Genomic DNA, 18651 nt, shown 5'->3' with positions numbered 1-18651 from the left:
CTTTATTATATGCAGGACCCATGCAGATATGTTGGGAAGATGATACCATGCCTCTACAAAATCTACTAAGGGAACCAGCCTCTCGAGACCTCTGGTGTTTTTCGAGCACCCTTCTCGACCCCCTGAAGCGGAAGACCGGCTGTAGTCGATACGGCTTTCGTAACCATAACTGATGCTCATTTTTTATTTTTTGAGAAAAAATACGCACAGTGCTTTCGCTGGAAGATGATGCGGCCCGAAGCGTCACCGACGGCGGGCAACTCACATCGTTTCCTTGAGGGCTCCGCTGTGAGAACAACCTCGGTTGTTCTGCAACGGAGGGGGACAGCCCTCAGAGGTCCCACCACCCTGGCTAGGACCTCTTTCCTGAAGCTCTCCTAGCCTGAAGGACATCCCTCAAATCGCCCTTCTGGCTGGGGGGCTTCTGCTGTTGACGACCGATGTATCGGCTTCGCCGAACAGGCCAGAAGGCGAAAGCGGCGCATCCAGCATAACAGATTTATCCCTTTCTTTTAGACCTGATAAATTCAGCCACAGATGCCTCTCCGTGGCCACCATAGCTGCCATAGAGCGGCCAATGGCGCGGGCCGTCTCTTTAGTGGCCCGGAGAGACAAATCTGTGGCCTTACGCAACTCCGCTATATCTTCAGGAGTTGGCCCCTCCCCCTCGTTCAAATCTTTCAGGAGGTCGGCCTGGTATGCCTGCAAGATAGCCATAGAGTGCAGACATGAACCAGCCCGACCTGCCGCCATGACACGGCGGCAGGTCGGGACGCGGGCTTATCCCACGGGACGAATGCGGTTTATCCCACGATCTCGAGATCTCTTTGTGGAGATCGGGGAAGAATGGCAAACCCCGGCGCTGAGGCTGTGACCTGTGCCGCAGGAAACGCTCGTCTAACTTGCTTCTGACTTGCGTTCCCTGCTCATCTTGTGGCCAGCTGATTTTAAGTCTGGCCACGGCACGAGTCACAACCTCCACCAGCTCCTCATAAGCTTGGCCGTGAACTGACGCGCTTGACTCACGGTCATCCTCGATGCTGATCACCTCTACCTCCTCGGAAGCTCAAGCACCGGGACCTGGTCTTGGGCAGAAGAACCCGCAGCGCGGGCTTCTGCACCACTCACAGGGGCTTCGGGATCCTCAGATGAAGAATGAGAAAGTGCCGCAGCAGTCTCATTCTCATCTGCAAGATCCCGCTGCGAACCCCACGATCTGAGTCGCCACGCCGCCTTCAAAAGACGCGGGACCAGAACCGCGGGGAACGCGAGCCTGACCAAGCTCATCAAAGCAAGCCAGCCGGGAGCGCAGCACCCTCATGGGTAGTGCTTCACAGTGTACGCAGGCAGCTCCCTCGAGAGCTGCCTGGGCGTGCTGCGCTCCCAAACAGTTCACACACGAAACATGCGTGTCCCCATCCGTAATGAAACGAGGACAGGGGTGCACACACATTCTGAACTGTTGGCTGGCCATAATATAAATGAGGAATCAGACAAACAACACCAAATAAGACAGACAGTCGTAACATAGAGCGCTTGCTGAAGAGCGAAAAGCTAGTGTGTGTGTGTGCCGGCGTCGCTTTTATGCATCCGGTTATGCAGTCACATGTTACGTCATGACGCAACACCAATCAGGATTGGAATAGTTTCATTCATACTTCAGAGACGCATGCTAAGGGAGCGACCCCCAAAGAGTCGTTTTCAACAACGCAGTGCGAGTTCCCTCGAAAGGAAACTGAAATTTTCCTTTCCGTTTTTTGAAAACGATGTATTATTCATACCAAGTCAGTCGTTGGCGATGTCACTTTGTAAAAAAACACTACGCGCCTATAGACTGAACACATAATACCATCACAATTGAAAATGTGACACTGATTTCATATGACAGTTCAATAAACAAGTATTTAATTTCAAATCACTTAAATTTTAGACACAATATTGACTGTTTTTGTTCTATTTGAGCAGCGAAAATAGCTCAAAACACAGATCACAGCAGAACCACAGCACATCTCACCGGAAAACATAACCGCATTACTGAATGATTCAGCGCTTTGAATGAATCGGTTGAGTCAAAGATTCAATGACCCATTAAACAACTGCCTCATTCCTGAACGATTCAACCATTTGAACGAATCATTTGAATAAATGACGGTCACCTGCCACACCCTACTGGTGGTTTAGTTTAATGTTTAAAAGTAGGCTATCATTCTGTTTGTATATTCAAAAAATATTTAAAACAACCCCATTACATCATTTAATGCAGTTGTAATATTTGAGTGTAAATTAATTAATTTGACTGGTAACAGCCATATAGTTTCTTATTATTTCAATTTAATTTTTTGACCAAATTTAAGAATTTAAAATGAAAGATGAAGCATATACTGTACATTTAAACAGATTAGGGAAAAATGCTCTTTATAAAGGTTAAAATATCACAAATATGCAGATTTAAATATGTAAAAGCTGACTGACCACTGATGAGAATATTGTTTCAGAATAATTTGTATTTACAGCACAAAAAAAAAAAATCCCATTTTTTTCTGGACAAGCAATTTTTTTACCTGGACAAGTGAATGACCAATTTACTTGTTCGAACGACAAGCACATGAAAAGCCTTAATGCTGAGCCCTGAGTTATATTTTATATAATATTATGTTTATGTGCCGACCCTGAGTATAGATTTACACATCAGCCCAGTCTATTCTGTAAAGTTAGTGATACGCCGGGTCAAAGTTTTTTTGCACATTAATCTGACAATAAATGTGGCACACCCAGTTTTTCTTATGCACACCCAGAGACGCTTTTCTGGCTATACTAGTGGGGCAGAGACACACATTATACGCTGAGCTAATGTACTGAACCATCATGATCTCAGAATGGGTCTCATTTATAATGTTTTACCTGCTCGCTGCTGTTTTAAGTGCATTTCTTGCATATTGTCTGTATGTAAGACATGTTCATCAGAAATATGATCATATACTTAGACCTCCAAGAGATAAGTAAGAAACTTTATGAATGTGTTCTCTATATAACTGTGTTTTATACAACTAAACGGTATTGCAGTAAGTCAGTATATGATCAAAGCTGAGATAAATTAACATAGAATTGATATTTTGACAAGTTTTCTGCTGGGGCATTTACCATCTTTCAGAAGAGCGATAAAATCGAAAAGTCTAATGCACGACTTGTTTCTTCAATGGTAAGAACAAAACTCTTGTATAAACAGATTATTTGTAAAAAAAAAAAATCTGATTATCTTGTTGTTGTCACAAATCAGAATGACCCAAACAGGTAAAGTTAACAAGAGGTTTATTTGAATGCACTCGGGGACAGATACGTCAGGTGAGTAGCAGGTTTGAATTCAGATGAATATGTGGATGGTAGCGTTATGGTTGATTAAGTCTCTTATCTGATGCAGGTAGTAGACGATCTGGTCGAAGGCTGATGGAGGACTGGCTGAAGAAGGACCGGACTGGAGAAGAGTACTGGATCGAGGTAGCAGACGGGTAAGTATCACAGCAGGTAGGTAAACAGCAGCTTGGAAGGGTTTCTTGATAGAGAGTCAGGTTTGTCGTGTGGATAGACGAGACCAGACAACTGGGAAGGTGAACCGGTGTGCCTTCTGAGCAGTGGTCGAAGTGAATGTGGATTGCAGACAGGTGGTGATGACAGGTGCGGATGATTAGAATTCGGGTGAGGCTGAACGAGTGAGCGGAGTGTAGAAGTCTGGCGCTGAAACTGGTGTATCCGTGACAGCCCTTGGCAGATGGACATGTGCTGAGTTCCAGACCCTCTCGCTCACCTGGAACCAGTGGTGGAGTGCTGGAACGTCGGAAGGCTCTCCTGATCAGGGAAACAGGGGCGGCTGGAAGCCGAGTATGAACTGGAAGGGCGTGAGTCCTGTGGTGGATTGCTGGAGAGAGATTTGTGCATATTCGGCCCAGGGAAGGTAACGGCTCCAGCAGTCCTGATGATCGTGACAATATGACCGCAGGTATCTCCCGATCTCCTGTATTTTCCATTCAGTTTGGCCGTTGGACTGTGGATGGTAACCAGAGGTTAAACTGACTGAAACCCCCAAGAGGTTGAAGAAGGCCTTCCAGACACAGGAAATGAACTGAGGTCCACGGTCAGACACAATGTCTTCAGGTATGCCGAAGTGACGGGATATTTGATTGAAGAGTGACTCAGCGGTTCCGAAGGCAGTAGGTAGACCAGGTAGAGGGATGAGTTTACAGGCTTTGGAGAATCGATCAATTACAACCAGGATGCATGTATGGGAATCTGAAGAAGGTAAGTCGGTTACGAAGTACACGCCGAGATGAGACCAAGGCCTTGTGGGCACTGGAAGTGGTACTAGTTTTCCCTCCGGTAGGCAACGAGGAACCTTGGCCATGGCACAGACTAAGCAGCCCCTTACGTACCTGGAGACATCCTGGGTCATATCGGGCCACCAGTAGCGTTGTTGGATGAGCGAGAGGGTTTGTTGGCTGCCTGGGTGTCCAGAGCCCGGAGATGTATGGACTGAGTCCATGAGGGACAGACGCAGACGAGTGGGAACGTAGGTCCGTCCCTCAGGACCTCCCGGCGGAGCAGGTTCTGATCGTGTAGCATCAGCTATGTGGTCATCAAGGCTCCACTGTATGGGACTGACAACCAAGGCTGGAGGGAGTATGAGTTCCAGGTTGAAGGTGATGGTATCAGGTTGGTATAGGCGGGAAAGAGAGTCGGCCTTGATGTTCTTGTCTCCTGGGCAGTAGGTAACGTTGAAATTGAATCGGGTGAAGAGTAGTGACCAGCGGGCTTGACGGGTGTTGTGTCTCTTTGCATCTCGGAGGTATTCTAGATTGCGGTGATCGGTGATGATGTCGAATGGATGTTTTGCTCCCTCCAACCAGTGTCTCCACTCCTCCAGGGCGAGTTTAATAGCCAGCAGTTCTCGGTTGCCGATGTCATAGTTCTGCTCCGCCGGGGACAGCTTTTTGGAGAAGGCACATGGATGGAGTCGGAGTGGTGTCCCCTGCCGCTGCGAGAGAACCGCTCCTACCCCTGTGTTGGAGGCGTCCACCTCGACGAGAAACGGTAGATCAGGATTGGGATGGACTAGTGTAGGAGCGGAACTGATAGAGGCTTTGAGCTTCTCGAAGGCTAGGGTGGCTTCAGTGGTCCAGGACAGAGACTTGGCCCCTTTCTTTAGAAAGGGTAGAAGTGAAGTGATAGGTGCACTGATTTGACTGATTCCTTTGATGAAATGGCGATAAAAGTTTGCGAAGCCCAGGAAACGTTGTAACTCTTTAATGTTGGTGGGTTATGGCCAGTTGGAGACAGCTTCCACCTTCCTCTGGTCCATGGTGATGCTGTGTGGAGTAAGTAGATGGTTTCCTGATGAAACTCACACTGGAGAACAGACTGGACATGGTGGTGGTGCTCGGATAGGTTGGCTGAGTATATGAGAATATCATCGATGTAGATGATGACGAATTGATGTAGGTAGTCACAAAATATCTTGTTCATGGACCCTTGGAAGACCGCAGGAGCGTTAGACAGTCCGAAGGGTATAACCCTATATTCATAGTGGCCTGCTGGGGTTATGAACGCCGTCTTCCATTCATCACCTTTTCTGATTCGAATTAAATTGTAGGCACTGCGAAAGTCAAGTTTTGTGAAGACGCGAGCACCATAGAGTTGTTCCAAAGCGGCTGGGAACCAGAGGAAGGGGATAACGGAATTTGACAGTGGAATTGTTGAGTGTCCGGTAATCAATAGGGGCGCAAGCCTCCGTCCTTTTTCCCAACGAAGAAGAAGCTGGAAGCGGCAGGGGACGTGGATGGCCGGATGTAATCTTGATAGAGTGCCTCCTCGATGTACTCCTCCATGGCCTTCTGCTCCGGGATGGACAGTGGATAAATTTTACCACGTGGGAGCACCGCCCCAGGCAGCAGGTCGATCGCACAGTCCCATGGCCGATGAGGTGGAAGCTTGGTCGCCAGTTGCTTGTCGAAGACATCCTGGAACGCCCGGTAAGGGACTGGTACCTCAGGGAGTTTGTCGGTAGGTGGACTTTCGATAGAAGTGGAGCCAATGGAGATATCAGGAGCCGAAGTGGATGATGAATGAGGAACCTTCTTGACGGAGTGCAGGCAGCGATTGAAGCAGTCATCTCCCCATTACAATATCTCACCTGAGGACCAGTGGATGTTGGGAGAGTGGAGCTCCAGCCACGGGCGTCCCAGGATGATCTCTGCAGTAGAGCCCTCCAGCACCAGAAACTGAATGTCCTCCTCATGTAGACAACCGATCTTCATGGAAATGAGGGGACTGCTATGACCGATCCGCCCACGACCGAGTGGTTTCCCCATGATGGATTGCACATGGAGAGTCTGAGGAATGGGTTTCTTACAGGTCTGAAGTATTTGCAGAGTCGATAGGGAAATGAAGTTGGCCGCGGAACCGGAATCAACTAGCGCTTGCGCTGGAAGAGATCATTGTTGGTAAGTGAGGATAACTGGAGTGTATTTCATTGGTGAAATGGAACAGTGGAGACAGACTGTACTCACCGCCGGTCGTGGGGGACGAACAGGGCAGAAAATGAGTTGATGACCGGAGGATCCACAGTACAGACACAAACTGCTGGTGATGCGACGTTGGCGTTCAGCGACAGACAGATGGGTGGAACCGACGTCCATGGGTTCTGGTGCTGAAGGGCTGAGCGTAGACGCAGGACGAGGAGGAGGCAGTGCAGGGCTGTCGAGCTGGCACGCAGTGCGGCGTTGATCCACGCGAATGGAGCGCTGGATGTGACTCTCAAGCCCGATGACATCGTCATAAATGGCCAGCTGTAAAAAAATCTCCGGGTTTAATCCATGGCGGCCGCCAGGGTGCTAAACTGTAAGGCATATGATGAAACAACAGATTTACCTTGTCTTAACCGGAACAGTTGATCCTGTGCTGAGAGAGCGTTGGTGGCTTGGGAAAACACTTCCCGGAAGTGTCCTGTGAAGGTGAAGAAAGATCGAGGTAACGGGGCCATGATCCTCCCATAGAGCATGTGCCCAGAGAAGGGCTCGACCAGTGAGGAGGGAAATGACAAACGCCACTTTAGCTCTTTCGGTGGGGAATTGAGATGGATTAATTTCCATAAACAACTCGCACTGCAACAGAAATCCGCTGCAATCCCCCTCCTCGTCTGAGAAGGGCGCTGGACGGGCCATGGGACATACAGAGGCAGATGAAAAAGAACTGGTGATGGATGGTGATGGGTTGTGATGAACGTCCCGCGAAGTATCCGGGGCGGTTATCGGGGGTGAATCTTCCTCTCCACCGTGATCTGCCGGTCCGTGCATAGTGGTCTGGTCTTCTGTCACAAATCAGAATGACACAAACAGGTAAAGTTAACAAGAGGTTTATTTGAACGCACTCAGGGACAGATACGGCAGGTGAGTAGCAGGTTTGAAGTCAGATGAATATGAGGTTGGTAGCGTTATGGTTGATTAAGTCTTTTATCTGATGCAGGTAGTAGACGATCTGGTCGAAGGCTGATGGAAGACTGGCTGAAGAAGGACCGGACTGGAGAAGAGTACTTGATCGAGGTAGCAGACGGGTAAGTATCACAGCAGGTAGGTAAACAGCAGCTTGGAAGGGTTTCTTGATAGAGAGTCAGGTTTGTTGTGTGGATAGACGAGACCAGACAACTGGGAAGGTGAACTGGTGTGCCTTTTGAGCAGTGGGTGAAGTGAATGTGGATTGCAGACAGGTGGTGATGACAGGTGCGGAGGATTAGAATTCGGGTGAGGCTGAACGAGTGGGCGGAGTGTAGAAGTCTGGCGCTGAAACTGGTGTATCCGTGACAGCTGTTTTGACCTTGCACCTACAAAACATGTCAATTGTTACGTAATATCACATAGGTAGTGACATTGCATATCTCTCTCTCTCTCTCTCTCTCTCTGTGTTTTGTACTGTTTAATATTTTATACTCTAAAAAGTCAAACGATTTAATGTAATTTAATATATTTTTTCAGAAGTACACTTCTGAACGTTATTGAAATATAGAGAAATATTAAGCCAAAGCGTTCTCACCAATATGACCATGTTCTTGTTTTTAAGGGGAGATAAATTATGGCCCTGTCTACAGGATGAACAGTTTTCATAATGTCACCATCATGGTTCATTGTCCTGAGGCTACAAAGGTAAATATTTAATATTTTATGTCTTAATGAAAAAATAAATGGTAGCCTATCCGAAGCCCCAAAATCTAATAAAAAAAAACCCTGCCCTGTTATTGAAGAAAATCCTGATGTCACCTAAGTATCTCAAAGATCCCTTTGTCTACAAACACCTCTTTAACTTTTTTGGAAAAAGGTACGTTTAATTTTTTCTGGATTTGTCATAGCATTAGCAGTGCGCTACACTAAGGCACTTTACTACTATAATCTAGAAGTTTTTATGGTAGAGGCCCCATGTAATCAAAATATGAGCTATGCTGCATTTAGTCCGATAGCTTTAAAATCATCTACAGTAGTGGCAAAAAGTGATGTCCGGAGGGGATATTTGTTTTTAATGACAATACAAGTTCGATAAAACCACCTAAATATTTTATATTTTTTAAATATGAGGGAAGAACAAAATACTAAAGTTGGTGTCAAGAGTTCTTTTGCCCATATAAGCTATTAATAAACTTATTTGGCTTATTGTCCGCAGTAGAGGGGCTCGAGGAAGCAGCTTTAACTCTAGCTTAGATCTTTGGTCTACAGCTGGGATGCCCAATCCTGTTCTTTGAGATCTATCTTCCTGCAAAATTCAGCTCCAACCTTGATCCAACACAACGGGACCAGCTAATTGAGATATTGAGGAGCACGTGTTAATAACAGACAGGTGTGGGAGAACAGGATTGGATCTGGTCTGCAGAGATGGTCTTTTATGCTACAAACACAAATGTTTCTGTATCCATATCTTTGAATGGTCTTTGTATTGTTGACTCATTCCATTAGGTCCGGAAGGAAACACTGTGACTGTACCCAACTGCTCCAAGAACCAATCGCTGGTTGCATGAGGACATGGTTATGAATCGGCTCAAAGTCCCAGGCGGCTGCTCTATTGTTTTGAGTATTGACAGATTCCCAGTAATGCTCGTCTGTTCACGCTGTGGCCAGTAAATGCCTCACTTCTATCTGGGAGTTTTCCGAACTCCCTGAAAACTGCAGTTGTCAAGCCCCTCCTGAAAAAGAGCAATCTGGAAAAGACCATATTAAACAACTATAGACCGATCTCAAATCTTCCTTTCATAGGCAAGATCATTGAAAAAGTTGTCTTCAATCAGCTGAACAAATTCTTAAGCTCAAATGGATACTTTGACAATTTTCAATCTGGTTTCTGACCGCATCACAGCACAGAGACAGCGCTCATAAAGATAATAAACGATATTCGCTTAAATACCGATACAAGCAAATTATCAGTGCTGGTACTACTCGACCTCAGTGCTGCATTTGACACTGTCGATCACAACATACTTCTTGACAGGCTGGAAAACTGGGTCGGGCTTTCTGGGATAGTCCTGAAATGGTTCAGGTCATACTTGGTAGGGAGAGGTTATTATGTGAGTATTGGAGATCATAAGTCTGAGTGACAAGTAACGCCTGGTTCAGATTACACGATTTTAGCCCGATTTTGGCACGATCCGTTTGACGTAGGGTCTCGTGGGGATTCGTAAACGACAACGGGCGTCGGGACGCAAGATTCGATCGTATCATCTCGTATAGTGTGTCATAGTGGGCGACAACCTATGTCGCGTCTGCGATGCTTCACGACAAAAAGACTAGCATGTTTAATTTTTTAAACGGTCGTCCACGACGGGTTCCGTCACATGTATGAGGTTGACCAATAGGAGCACAGAAGCTTTTCCGTACACAACTTTCAAAAATGGCGAAACGAAAGAGAGACGATGGTGCTACTTGGTGGAGTTATGACATGGAGGAAAGGTTCGTAAGAAAACAATATTTTACCTCAAGTTCTCTTTGGGGGATTGACAGCCAATACTGTCCTCTTCGAGCAATCCAGGAACGTGTCCATTGTCGGGTTTTCTTTCTTTTTTTAAGTTTTCTGAACACAGGACAGCCAATACAACACTCATTGCCACATCCATTGTTTGTTTACGTTCGTTTCCGGAAGTCACTCGCTATAGTTTCGCCTTCTCAATGACATCACGCGCATCGTTAAAGACGGCACGCGATGCCTGGTCAGGAAGCAACGTATAGTCTGACATGTTTCTTGTCCACGACACGATAAGATTTTAGGAGTCAAAATCGCGTAATCATAAGGCATAAGATACGTCTGGAGATAAGATAAGTCTAAATCCGCATGTCATGACCCATGACATACGGAGTCCCTCAAGGCTCAATTCTTGCGCCACTGCTATTCAACCTGTACATGCTCTCAATAAGCCAAATAATGAGAAATAACCAAATCGCTTACCACAGCTATGCAGACGATACACAGCTCTACTTAGCCCTATTGCCTAACGATTACAGCCCCATTAACTCTCTGTTCCAATGCATTGATGAAGTAAACAATTGGATGTGGCAAAACTTTCTTCAGTTAAACAAAGACAAAACTGAAGTCATTGCGTTTGGAAGCAAAGATGAAGTTCTCAAGGTGAACGCATACCTTCAGTCTAGGGGTCAAACAAGTAAAAATCAAGTCAGGAATCTGGGTGTGTCTCTAGAGTCAGACCTTAGTTTCAGTAGTCATGTCAAAGCAATAACTAAATCAGCATACTATCACCTGAAAAATATTGCAAAAATTAGATGCTTTTGTTTCCAGTCAAGACTTGTGCATGCTTTCATCACCAGCAGGGTGGATTATTGTAATGGACTCCTCACTGGCCTTCCCAAAAAGACCATAAGACAGTTGCAGCTCATACAGAACGCTGCTGCTAGGATTCTGAGCAGAACCAGAAAATATGAACACATCACACCAGTCCTCAGGTCTTTACACTGGCTGCCAGTTACATTTAGGATTGATTTTAAAGTATTATTACTGGTATATAAATCATTCAATGGCCTAGGACCTCAATACATTGCAGATATGCTCACTGAATATAAACCCAACAGATCACTCAGATCACTAGGATCACATCAGCTAGAAATACCAAGGGTTCACTCTAAGCATGGCGAGTCTGCTTTTAGCTATTATGCCAGCCGCAGCTGGAACCAACTTCCAGAAGAGATCAGATGTGCTCCTACAGCTCCTCAGACACTCACGCTCATCCATAATGGCAGTGAATAGCGACCAGCATCACGTTTTTTTTTTTTTTAAAGACGCAAGAGTATCACAGAATGCGGCATGTGTCGTAAATTCCATGTGTTCTGGGCATATACAATAGGGTTTGACAAAAAAAAAATGAAATTGTATGTATTATTCTACAAAAATCCTGCCATTGGTCTTCTGTGCACGGCTGCACGATGTGTGCATTTGCGAGACTCTATTCACTCCAACTTGCCCAGAAATAGCACACAAGTTGTGAGAAATCAAGACTAGGAAAAATGCGACATGAAACATAATCCATATACCTTCTTCTCTGAGGTGAATATTTCCGTTATGTTCGTCGCAACAAGAATTTATCACGTTCACATCTGTCAACAGTCCTTCTGACGGTTATCGACTCAGTGTAGAAAGTAGCTACACTGATACTTTTATTGAGATTTCTAGGCATTGTATTTCATAATGCATTTTTATTCATCTTGATTTCTCACAACTTGTGTGCTTTTTCTGAGCGATTCAGAGTAAACTGTGAATAGTATTGAACATGCAGTCGTGCACAGAGGTCAGGATTTTCTTTAAATAATACATTCAATTTTGGTTGGATTTTTACCAAACCCTTCAGAACACGTGGGATAAATTTCTCCCTTTGCGGTCTGAAAAAAAAGAACATCATACTGCATTAGTAGAACAACAGGTAAATTATGACTTATTTCTATTTTAATAATTCCAATGAATTCGAACAATGGTATCATCAATTTTACTTCCTTAATTGTATATGAATACATTGACTATTTTGAACCATTTTCACATTTTTCCATACAGTTTAGTTCTTATGTCTCTCAAAGACTGGAAAAGTTTTTCAAAGATCCGTTGAAGTTTGATCCTGAGAGATTTGATGTGAATGCCCCCAAGTAAGTCATTATGGGGACAAGCTGTAAATGGGTTTTATGAGGATGTTATAAACATTATAGCATGAAATCTGATGATATCAAATTGTGTTCTTATCTGAAAGGCCTTATTACTGCTACTACCCATTTGCACTTGGTCCTCGAACCTGTCTATGGCAGGTCTTCTCACAGGTGATGAAACACAAACACACATTTACACAATTGCTTTCCAAGTGCCAAATTTGCTGTGATCATAACAACTCTGCATATTTCTACATTCAGTTGAAGGCTAAAGTTGTGCTTGCCAAACTGCTTCAGAGATTTGAGTTCAGTCTGGTTCCTGGACAGTCTTACAGCATTAAAGAGACTGGAAATCTATGGCTTATGAGTGGAGTGATCTCCAACATTAAACCATGCTAGGACATGTTTTATGGCACATGTTTTGTGTCAACTCTTGTGTACTTGTGTCTACTCGGCAAACATGGTCTTGTGTGGCCCCCCTGCAAGTCTATGGCAGTACTAACTACGCCACCCTTTGAACAAGACTGGTAAAAGTAAGGGGATTCCCTCTTTGTAAAGAAGCACGCACAGGCTTAGCTTAACAAAGTAAAAAAAAAGTTTATTTGATCTCAGTTAAAATATGAGTCACATTTGGTTATCAATAAATAACACACAAATACATCGCTTAACATAGGGGTAGGACATAGGTGGGTGGGCCACCGGAATACGAGTTTGACCAGACCTAAAGATCAATACCACACGTGAGCTAAGGCACATCACTTTAGAGTGTGTAACAAAAAAAAACACAACAAACTCAGCCCATACAACCATGGCAACCGTGCTCCTAAGGATATCTCTAAAGATGCACACTTCACAGCATTAAACTGCACATTTATTACAAATGGATGAACCACTCTAAGGAGACCAACTAGAACCCAGCGCTAGTATATCTTATGGGCCCAATCCACCCCGGAACTATCACTAGGGAAGGAGGGGGAAAACAAACAAACAAAAAAGACTAAAAAAAGAACCCACTAGCAGGTGGCCACAATCAGTTCACTACACAAATCTCCTACAGCCCACCGACTAGTGGGAAAAGAAACTAAATGACAGTTTAAACAAAACGAAAACAACACGTCTAAATAAAGCAGCACCTGCACATTCATAGACATTCATGAGAACAGCAGCCGACAATCGGAATGGCTGTAGCTTCTATAAACAAAAGAAACAAAATACCCAGTTAAGCGCTCTATGCGCCAAAAACACATAGTCAGTCATATTACATATCTACACATCATTTACATATCTACTAAACACACGCACACGCACACACACCGAACACCAAACCCATACATTGAATACTGGTATGTCATAGCAAGACATGAGTCGATAGAATAACTGAGAGAAACATCCTCTGCCATTACTTCTTCAAACCAGGACCATGAAGCTCATAACTTTATTACACGTTTTACTTTTTACCAAACACATTATAATCAGAGCCATAACATACCTGTTTAGAGTAGTAATTGGGTGAATAAACAGTGTTTCGACGCTTCACACCTTCACCAGGGTCACTGAACGCTGACGAAAATAACAAAGCAGCCCTATTACAAACGAAGCAATAAACCATCAGGGATTCGCTAAAACCCGAATAAAATTGTACCTCCTCTGTGCTCATCAGTCTAGACATTCCAAACTGATTTCGGAAGCGCACACACACAACCAGTGCGCCGTTGCCAATCACTCGGAAACACCTTACGCTACAACAGCACCCAAACATTGCTCCACTACAACACATTTGCAGCTAGCTATCGTCAATCGCCGCCGGAAGCCAACAAATCTAGGTCCCTATACACCTGCCTGTTCTATATTATCAACCTCTCCCGCCCATAGTAGGGCCTTTTCTCAAAACCAAGAATGCAAAGAACGGACTTGTGTTCTTGGGGAGAACGCTCTTGCTAGTTGTTCTTGGAAGAATTAACTTACAAGGTGACGAGCACACAGAACGCTGCTGACAGTTTGAGGCGATGTGTTCTTGCTGGTATTGGGCTATACCCCCGCACAGCGCCGTCTTCAGTACAAACATAACAAGATTTATTGATGATAACAGCCAGGTTTTTAGCATGACTGGCCGGTTGGCTCGCTAGCTACACCCGCGTGCGCTTATGGAGATTCTTCACTACCGAAAATGTTTGAGCATATTTTCGATTCGCCATAAATTTTCGTAAAAATGGCAATATTTGAAATCTACACAGTAGATTTCTCGCATCAAATGTTCTCAGAAGTTAATGTAGTGATGAAATAGCATACGAAATTGTAGAAAAACGACTTACTGTTGTTCTGCCTTTCTGCTCCCCGCTCCTTCCTTGAATGCCGAAATGAATGCTGGGATATTTCTGCCGTCAAGTTCACACAAGTTACCAACCGATGCATCCTCGGTAAAATGGGCGTGTCAAGAACACTTCCGGGATTTTTAACCGTTCTTGCCAAAATGCAAACTTGTGTATTGAGACAGTACTTGGGCAGCGACTGATGACGTTTCACAAGTCCACAAGAACACAAGTACAGACAAGAACGCATATTGAGAAACGGCCTAGGTGAGGTAGCCTTATGGGGAGGAGTGGGAGCGAGCGGGGGCAGAAAACGAGGGGACAAGGAAGAGAGAAAAAAAAGAAAAAGAGCGTCCTGAACCCACCCGCCACAATCCACCCCCTCCAAATGAATCGGCGGCCCGACGATGACACCTCGTGTCCTGGAGTCTCCACCCTCTATTCCTAATAGAATCTGGACCATCATTTATGTCACTAATCGGCTTTGAATGCTGCCCTGCCGTAGACCTTGCTGAACGGCGCACGTCCACAGTAGTGTCCTCAGGCACCTCGGCCGTGTCCTCAAGGAAATCAACTGGCAATCTTGGATGGTCCTTAGTAGGGACAGCCTGCGAGTACTTCGTAAATATGTCGGTGAGGATCAGAAAATTCTCTCGTAAAGAGTAGAGAGTAACAGTAAAGTCAAGAGCCAGGATTTCGTTTGGTCGAGTGGCTTGTGGGGCTTCATTTGGTCGAATGGCGAGTTACTATATATATATATATATATATACATATATATATCCTATATATGGCAGCTGGTTGCAAGCAATTTACTGTTAATTCTACAGCCAAGATTTCTCTGCTCATCTTTGACTGAAGCACATATATACACTGAACAAAATTATAAATGCAACACTTTTACAGCGCAATATATATATTGAAAGTGTTCTAGATCTAGATTAAAAACAGATTTGCATGTTCTCTGTCCTCTGATATAATTTAATAATGGTCACATGACTTGCAGGTAAATGTGGTATTCATCCTTTTTAGTAGGTGTTTTATTTTGAATGCTTTTATTTTTAAACTATTCATTTATTTTAATTTGACATTTTTACGATTTAAATAATTATTAGCTTTTCATCACCTCACAAGTTAAACTAATGTTTAATGCAATTCATTTTGTTAATAATAAACTTCCTGTTTGTATTTTTATATTAATATGGTAAGATTATCATTAAGATTATCACATTTAAATCAGTGTGATAAATGAGTAAGGTCAAAAGTAATCAAAAAGTAGTTATATTACCTAAAATGTGTAATGTAATAGACTACACTACTGACTATGATTTTTGTCATGAAATTTGTAATAAGTAACAGATTAATATGAACACTTGATAAACACAATAGGAACTAATGAAAATACTGGTGAAAAATGCTTGTTTTGCTAATTTAATACTTTTTCATTATAAATTATATTATCAGCAAAATTCTAAAGCATTTTGTTTATCAGATTTTAAAATGGTCTCATTACACATTGTATAGGCCTATCAGGCTACCACTTTGCCAAACAGAATAAACGTCCCGGGTTACGTATGTAACCCTAGTTCCCCGAAGGGACGGACGCTGCGTGAAATCGCAGTGGGAACGCCCTCAGCGTGACGCGTCTGAAGCATGAATGAAATCAGTCAATGAAGAGAATGAGCGTACGGCGAGTGACTTCATCGACCAGGAAGCTATAAATATCCCCTGAGTACACAATACGCCAGCTTAAAAGTTACTGAAGCAGCGACCCAAGGGGATGCCGAGAGTATGGCAGGACACGCAGCGTCCGTCCCTTCGGGGAACTAGGGTTACATACGTTCCCCTTCAGGGACTACCGCTGCGTGAAATCGCAGTGGGAACGCAATACCCACATGCCCATACGACCAAATCCCCGTCGTGTGTCATTAGGAGACACAAACCGACGAGACAACCTGAGCCCCGGGAGTGGAGCTAAGAACTATAGGTCTAACTGAAACAGTTGGAACCTTAGGAACATAACCTGGTCTCGGAAAGAGAAAGGCCTTAACCAACCAGGAGCAAATTCCAGGCACGAGGGAGCCACCGAAAGTGCTTGAATATCTCCAATTCTTTTTAGAGATGAGATAGCGAGAAGAAGGATAGTCTTTAGAGTAAGAAACTTTTCCGAAACTTCCTCGATGGGCTCGAAAGGAGCAAGGGAGAGACCTTCTAAGATGATGGCCAGATCCCAAGCTGGTACCCTCGTGCGAACTGCAGGCCTCAGCCTCAAGGTGACACGAAGGAAGCGAGACATAAGTGGGTGTTTCCCGAGGGAACCTCCACTTGAAGGGGTGTGGTAAGCAGCTAAGGCCGCCACATACACCTTCAGTGTGGAGTGGGATAACCCTGTGGAGAGACGGTCCTGCAGGAAATCCAGGACTGTACCAACCGGGCAGTTAACTGGGTCCTGCTGGCGCTCTCCACACCAAGAGGTGAAAAGTTTCCACCTCGCGGCATATAACTTCCTCGTGGAGGGAGCTCTGGATCGGAGGATGGTCTCAACGACCTCAGCCGAGAGACCAGAATCTATGAGCTGGGCCCCCTCAGAGGCCAAGCCCACAGCCTCCATAGCTCTAGACGGGGGTGAAGGATCGACCCACTCGCCTGAGAGAGCAGATCTCTCCTGATCGGTATCTCTAGGGGAGAGCCGTTGAGGAGAGACACTAGGTCCGCAAACCATACCCGGGCCGACCAGAACGGGGCTATTAGCAGGAGACTGAGCCCGTCCCGGCGAACCCTCTCCAGAACTCCTGGGAGCAGAGCGATCGGGGGAAAAGCGTACAAGCGTGACCTCGGCCACGGATGTACCATCGCATCCAACCCCAGCGGGGCTGGATGGCTGAGAGAGAACCACAGCGGGCAGTGTGATGTTTCTCGAGAAGCAAATAGGTCTACCTCGGCAAGACCGAAATGTTTCCATAGGAGTTCCACCACCTCGGGGTGAAGACTCCATTCGCCGGGCCTCGGCCCCTGTCTTGACAGGATGTCTGCCCCCTGATTTAAATACCCCGGGAGATAAAAGCTCTCAGAGAAAGAATTTTCCCCTGGGACCATAGAAGGATCTGACGTGCCAGTTTGTAAAGCGGGCGAGAACGCAAACCCCCCTGATGGTTGATATAAGAAACCACCGATGTGTTGTCTGTCTGGACAAGAACATGGTGGCCCCTTAGGTCTGGGAGGAAGTGTTTCAGAGCCTGAAACACCGCCAACATCTCTAGGCAGTTTAAGTGCCACAGACGATGATGGTCCTCCCACAGACCCTGAGCCGGGCGACCATCCATGATCGCCCCCCAACCCGTGAGAGAGGCATCTGTCATTAGCATAACGCGACGACAAGGAGCTCCTAACAAAGGGCCTTGGGACAGAAACCAAGGATCTTTCCACATGATCAGGGCGTGATGACACCGTCGCAAACTCACGATCATGCGAAGCGGATTTCCCCTCGGGGAGAATCCCTTGGTCCTGAGCCACCACTGTAACAGTCTCATGTGCAAGAGGCCAAGAGGTATCACGTTGGACGCAGCTGCCATGAGACCTAGCAGTCTCTGGAACTGTTTTACAGTGGATGACTGGCCTAGCTTGACCTGATCTACTGCAGCGAGAATCAAAGCAATACGAGCAGGTGACAATCGTGCCTGCATCGTCGTTGAATCCCACACTACACCTAGAAAAGTGGTTCTCTGTAATGGAGAAAGAACACTCTTTTTGGCATTGAGCCTCAGCCCCAGTCACTTGATATGAGCAAGAACGACATCTCGGTGCCGAACCGCCTGTTGTTCCGATTGAGCTAGAATCAAGCAATCGTCTATATAGTACAGAAAGCGGATGCCCTGTAACCTCAGCGGGGCTATAGCAGCATCCGTACACTTCGTGAATGTTCGGGGTGACAGTGCTAGGCCGAACGGAAGAACCCGATATTGGTACGCTTCGCCCCCGAAAGCGAACCTCAGGAACTTCCTGTGTTGAGGGAGGATAGATACATGGAAGTAAACGTCCTTTAGATCTATCATGACAAACCAGTCCTCGGATCTGATTTGAACATCCCCAGTGACAGACACAGCGCCCTGTAACGTACTGGCAGGGAACAGCTGGTCTGGGCACTCCACAACCCTCCTCGGAGGGGGCGAGGGTCCCTCGGG

General features: G+C 45.5%; 1 protein-coding gene across 1 annotated transcript; it reads left to right on the top strand.

Moving 5' to 3' along the window:
* Window positions 1-2847: 2847 nt before the first annotated feature.
* On the top strand, window positions 2848-12628 carry LOC143737854 (uncharacterized). Its single transcript, XM_077229715.1, has 13 exons — window positions 2848-2999; window positions 3122-3199; window positions 3423-3506; window positions 3767-3893; window positions 4916-5082; window positions 7161-7252; window positions 7513-7600; window positions 7750-7766; window positions 8104-8186; window positions 8285-8358; window positions 11964-12167; window positions 12269-12335; window positions 12426-12628. The coding sequence occupies exons 1-13, from the start codon at window positions 2866-2868 to the stop codon at window positions 12561-12563; spliced, it is 1353 nt and encodes a 450-aa protein (XP_077085830.1). The 5' UTR covers window positions 2848-2865; the 3' UTR covers window positions 12564-12628.
* Window positions 12629-18651: the final 6023 nt, after the last annotated feature.

Source organism: Siphateles boraxobius, unplaced genomic scaffold (assembly GCF_051911475.1).
Source record: "Siphateles boraxobius isolate OS27281-9 unplaced genomic scaffold, OSU_SipBor_1 130, whole genome shotgun sequence".
NCBI classification, from domain to species: Eukaryota; Metazoa; Chordata; class Actinopteri; order Cypriniformes; family Leuciscidae; genus Siphateles; species Siphateles boraxobius.
Note: the sequence above shows the minus strand (reverse complement) of the source record. Positions and strands in the feature narration are given on the sequence as shown.

Excerpts from the sequence above, each read along its gene's own strand:
- LOC143737854 (XM_077229715.1), top strand. The coding sequence starts at position 2,866 with ATGATCTCAGAATGGGTCTCATTTATAATGTTTTACCTGCTCGCTGCT. Across the intron at positions 3,894-4,915 it reads CGAGTATGAACTGGAAGGGC|GGCGAGTTTAATAGCCAGCA; the intron begins GTGAGTCCTGTG and ends CCACTCCTCCAG. Across the intron at positions 12,336-12,425 it reads TATGGCAGGTCTTCTCACAG|TTGAAGGCTAAAGTTGTGCT; the intron begins GTGATGAAACAC and ends TTCTACATTCAG.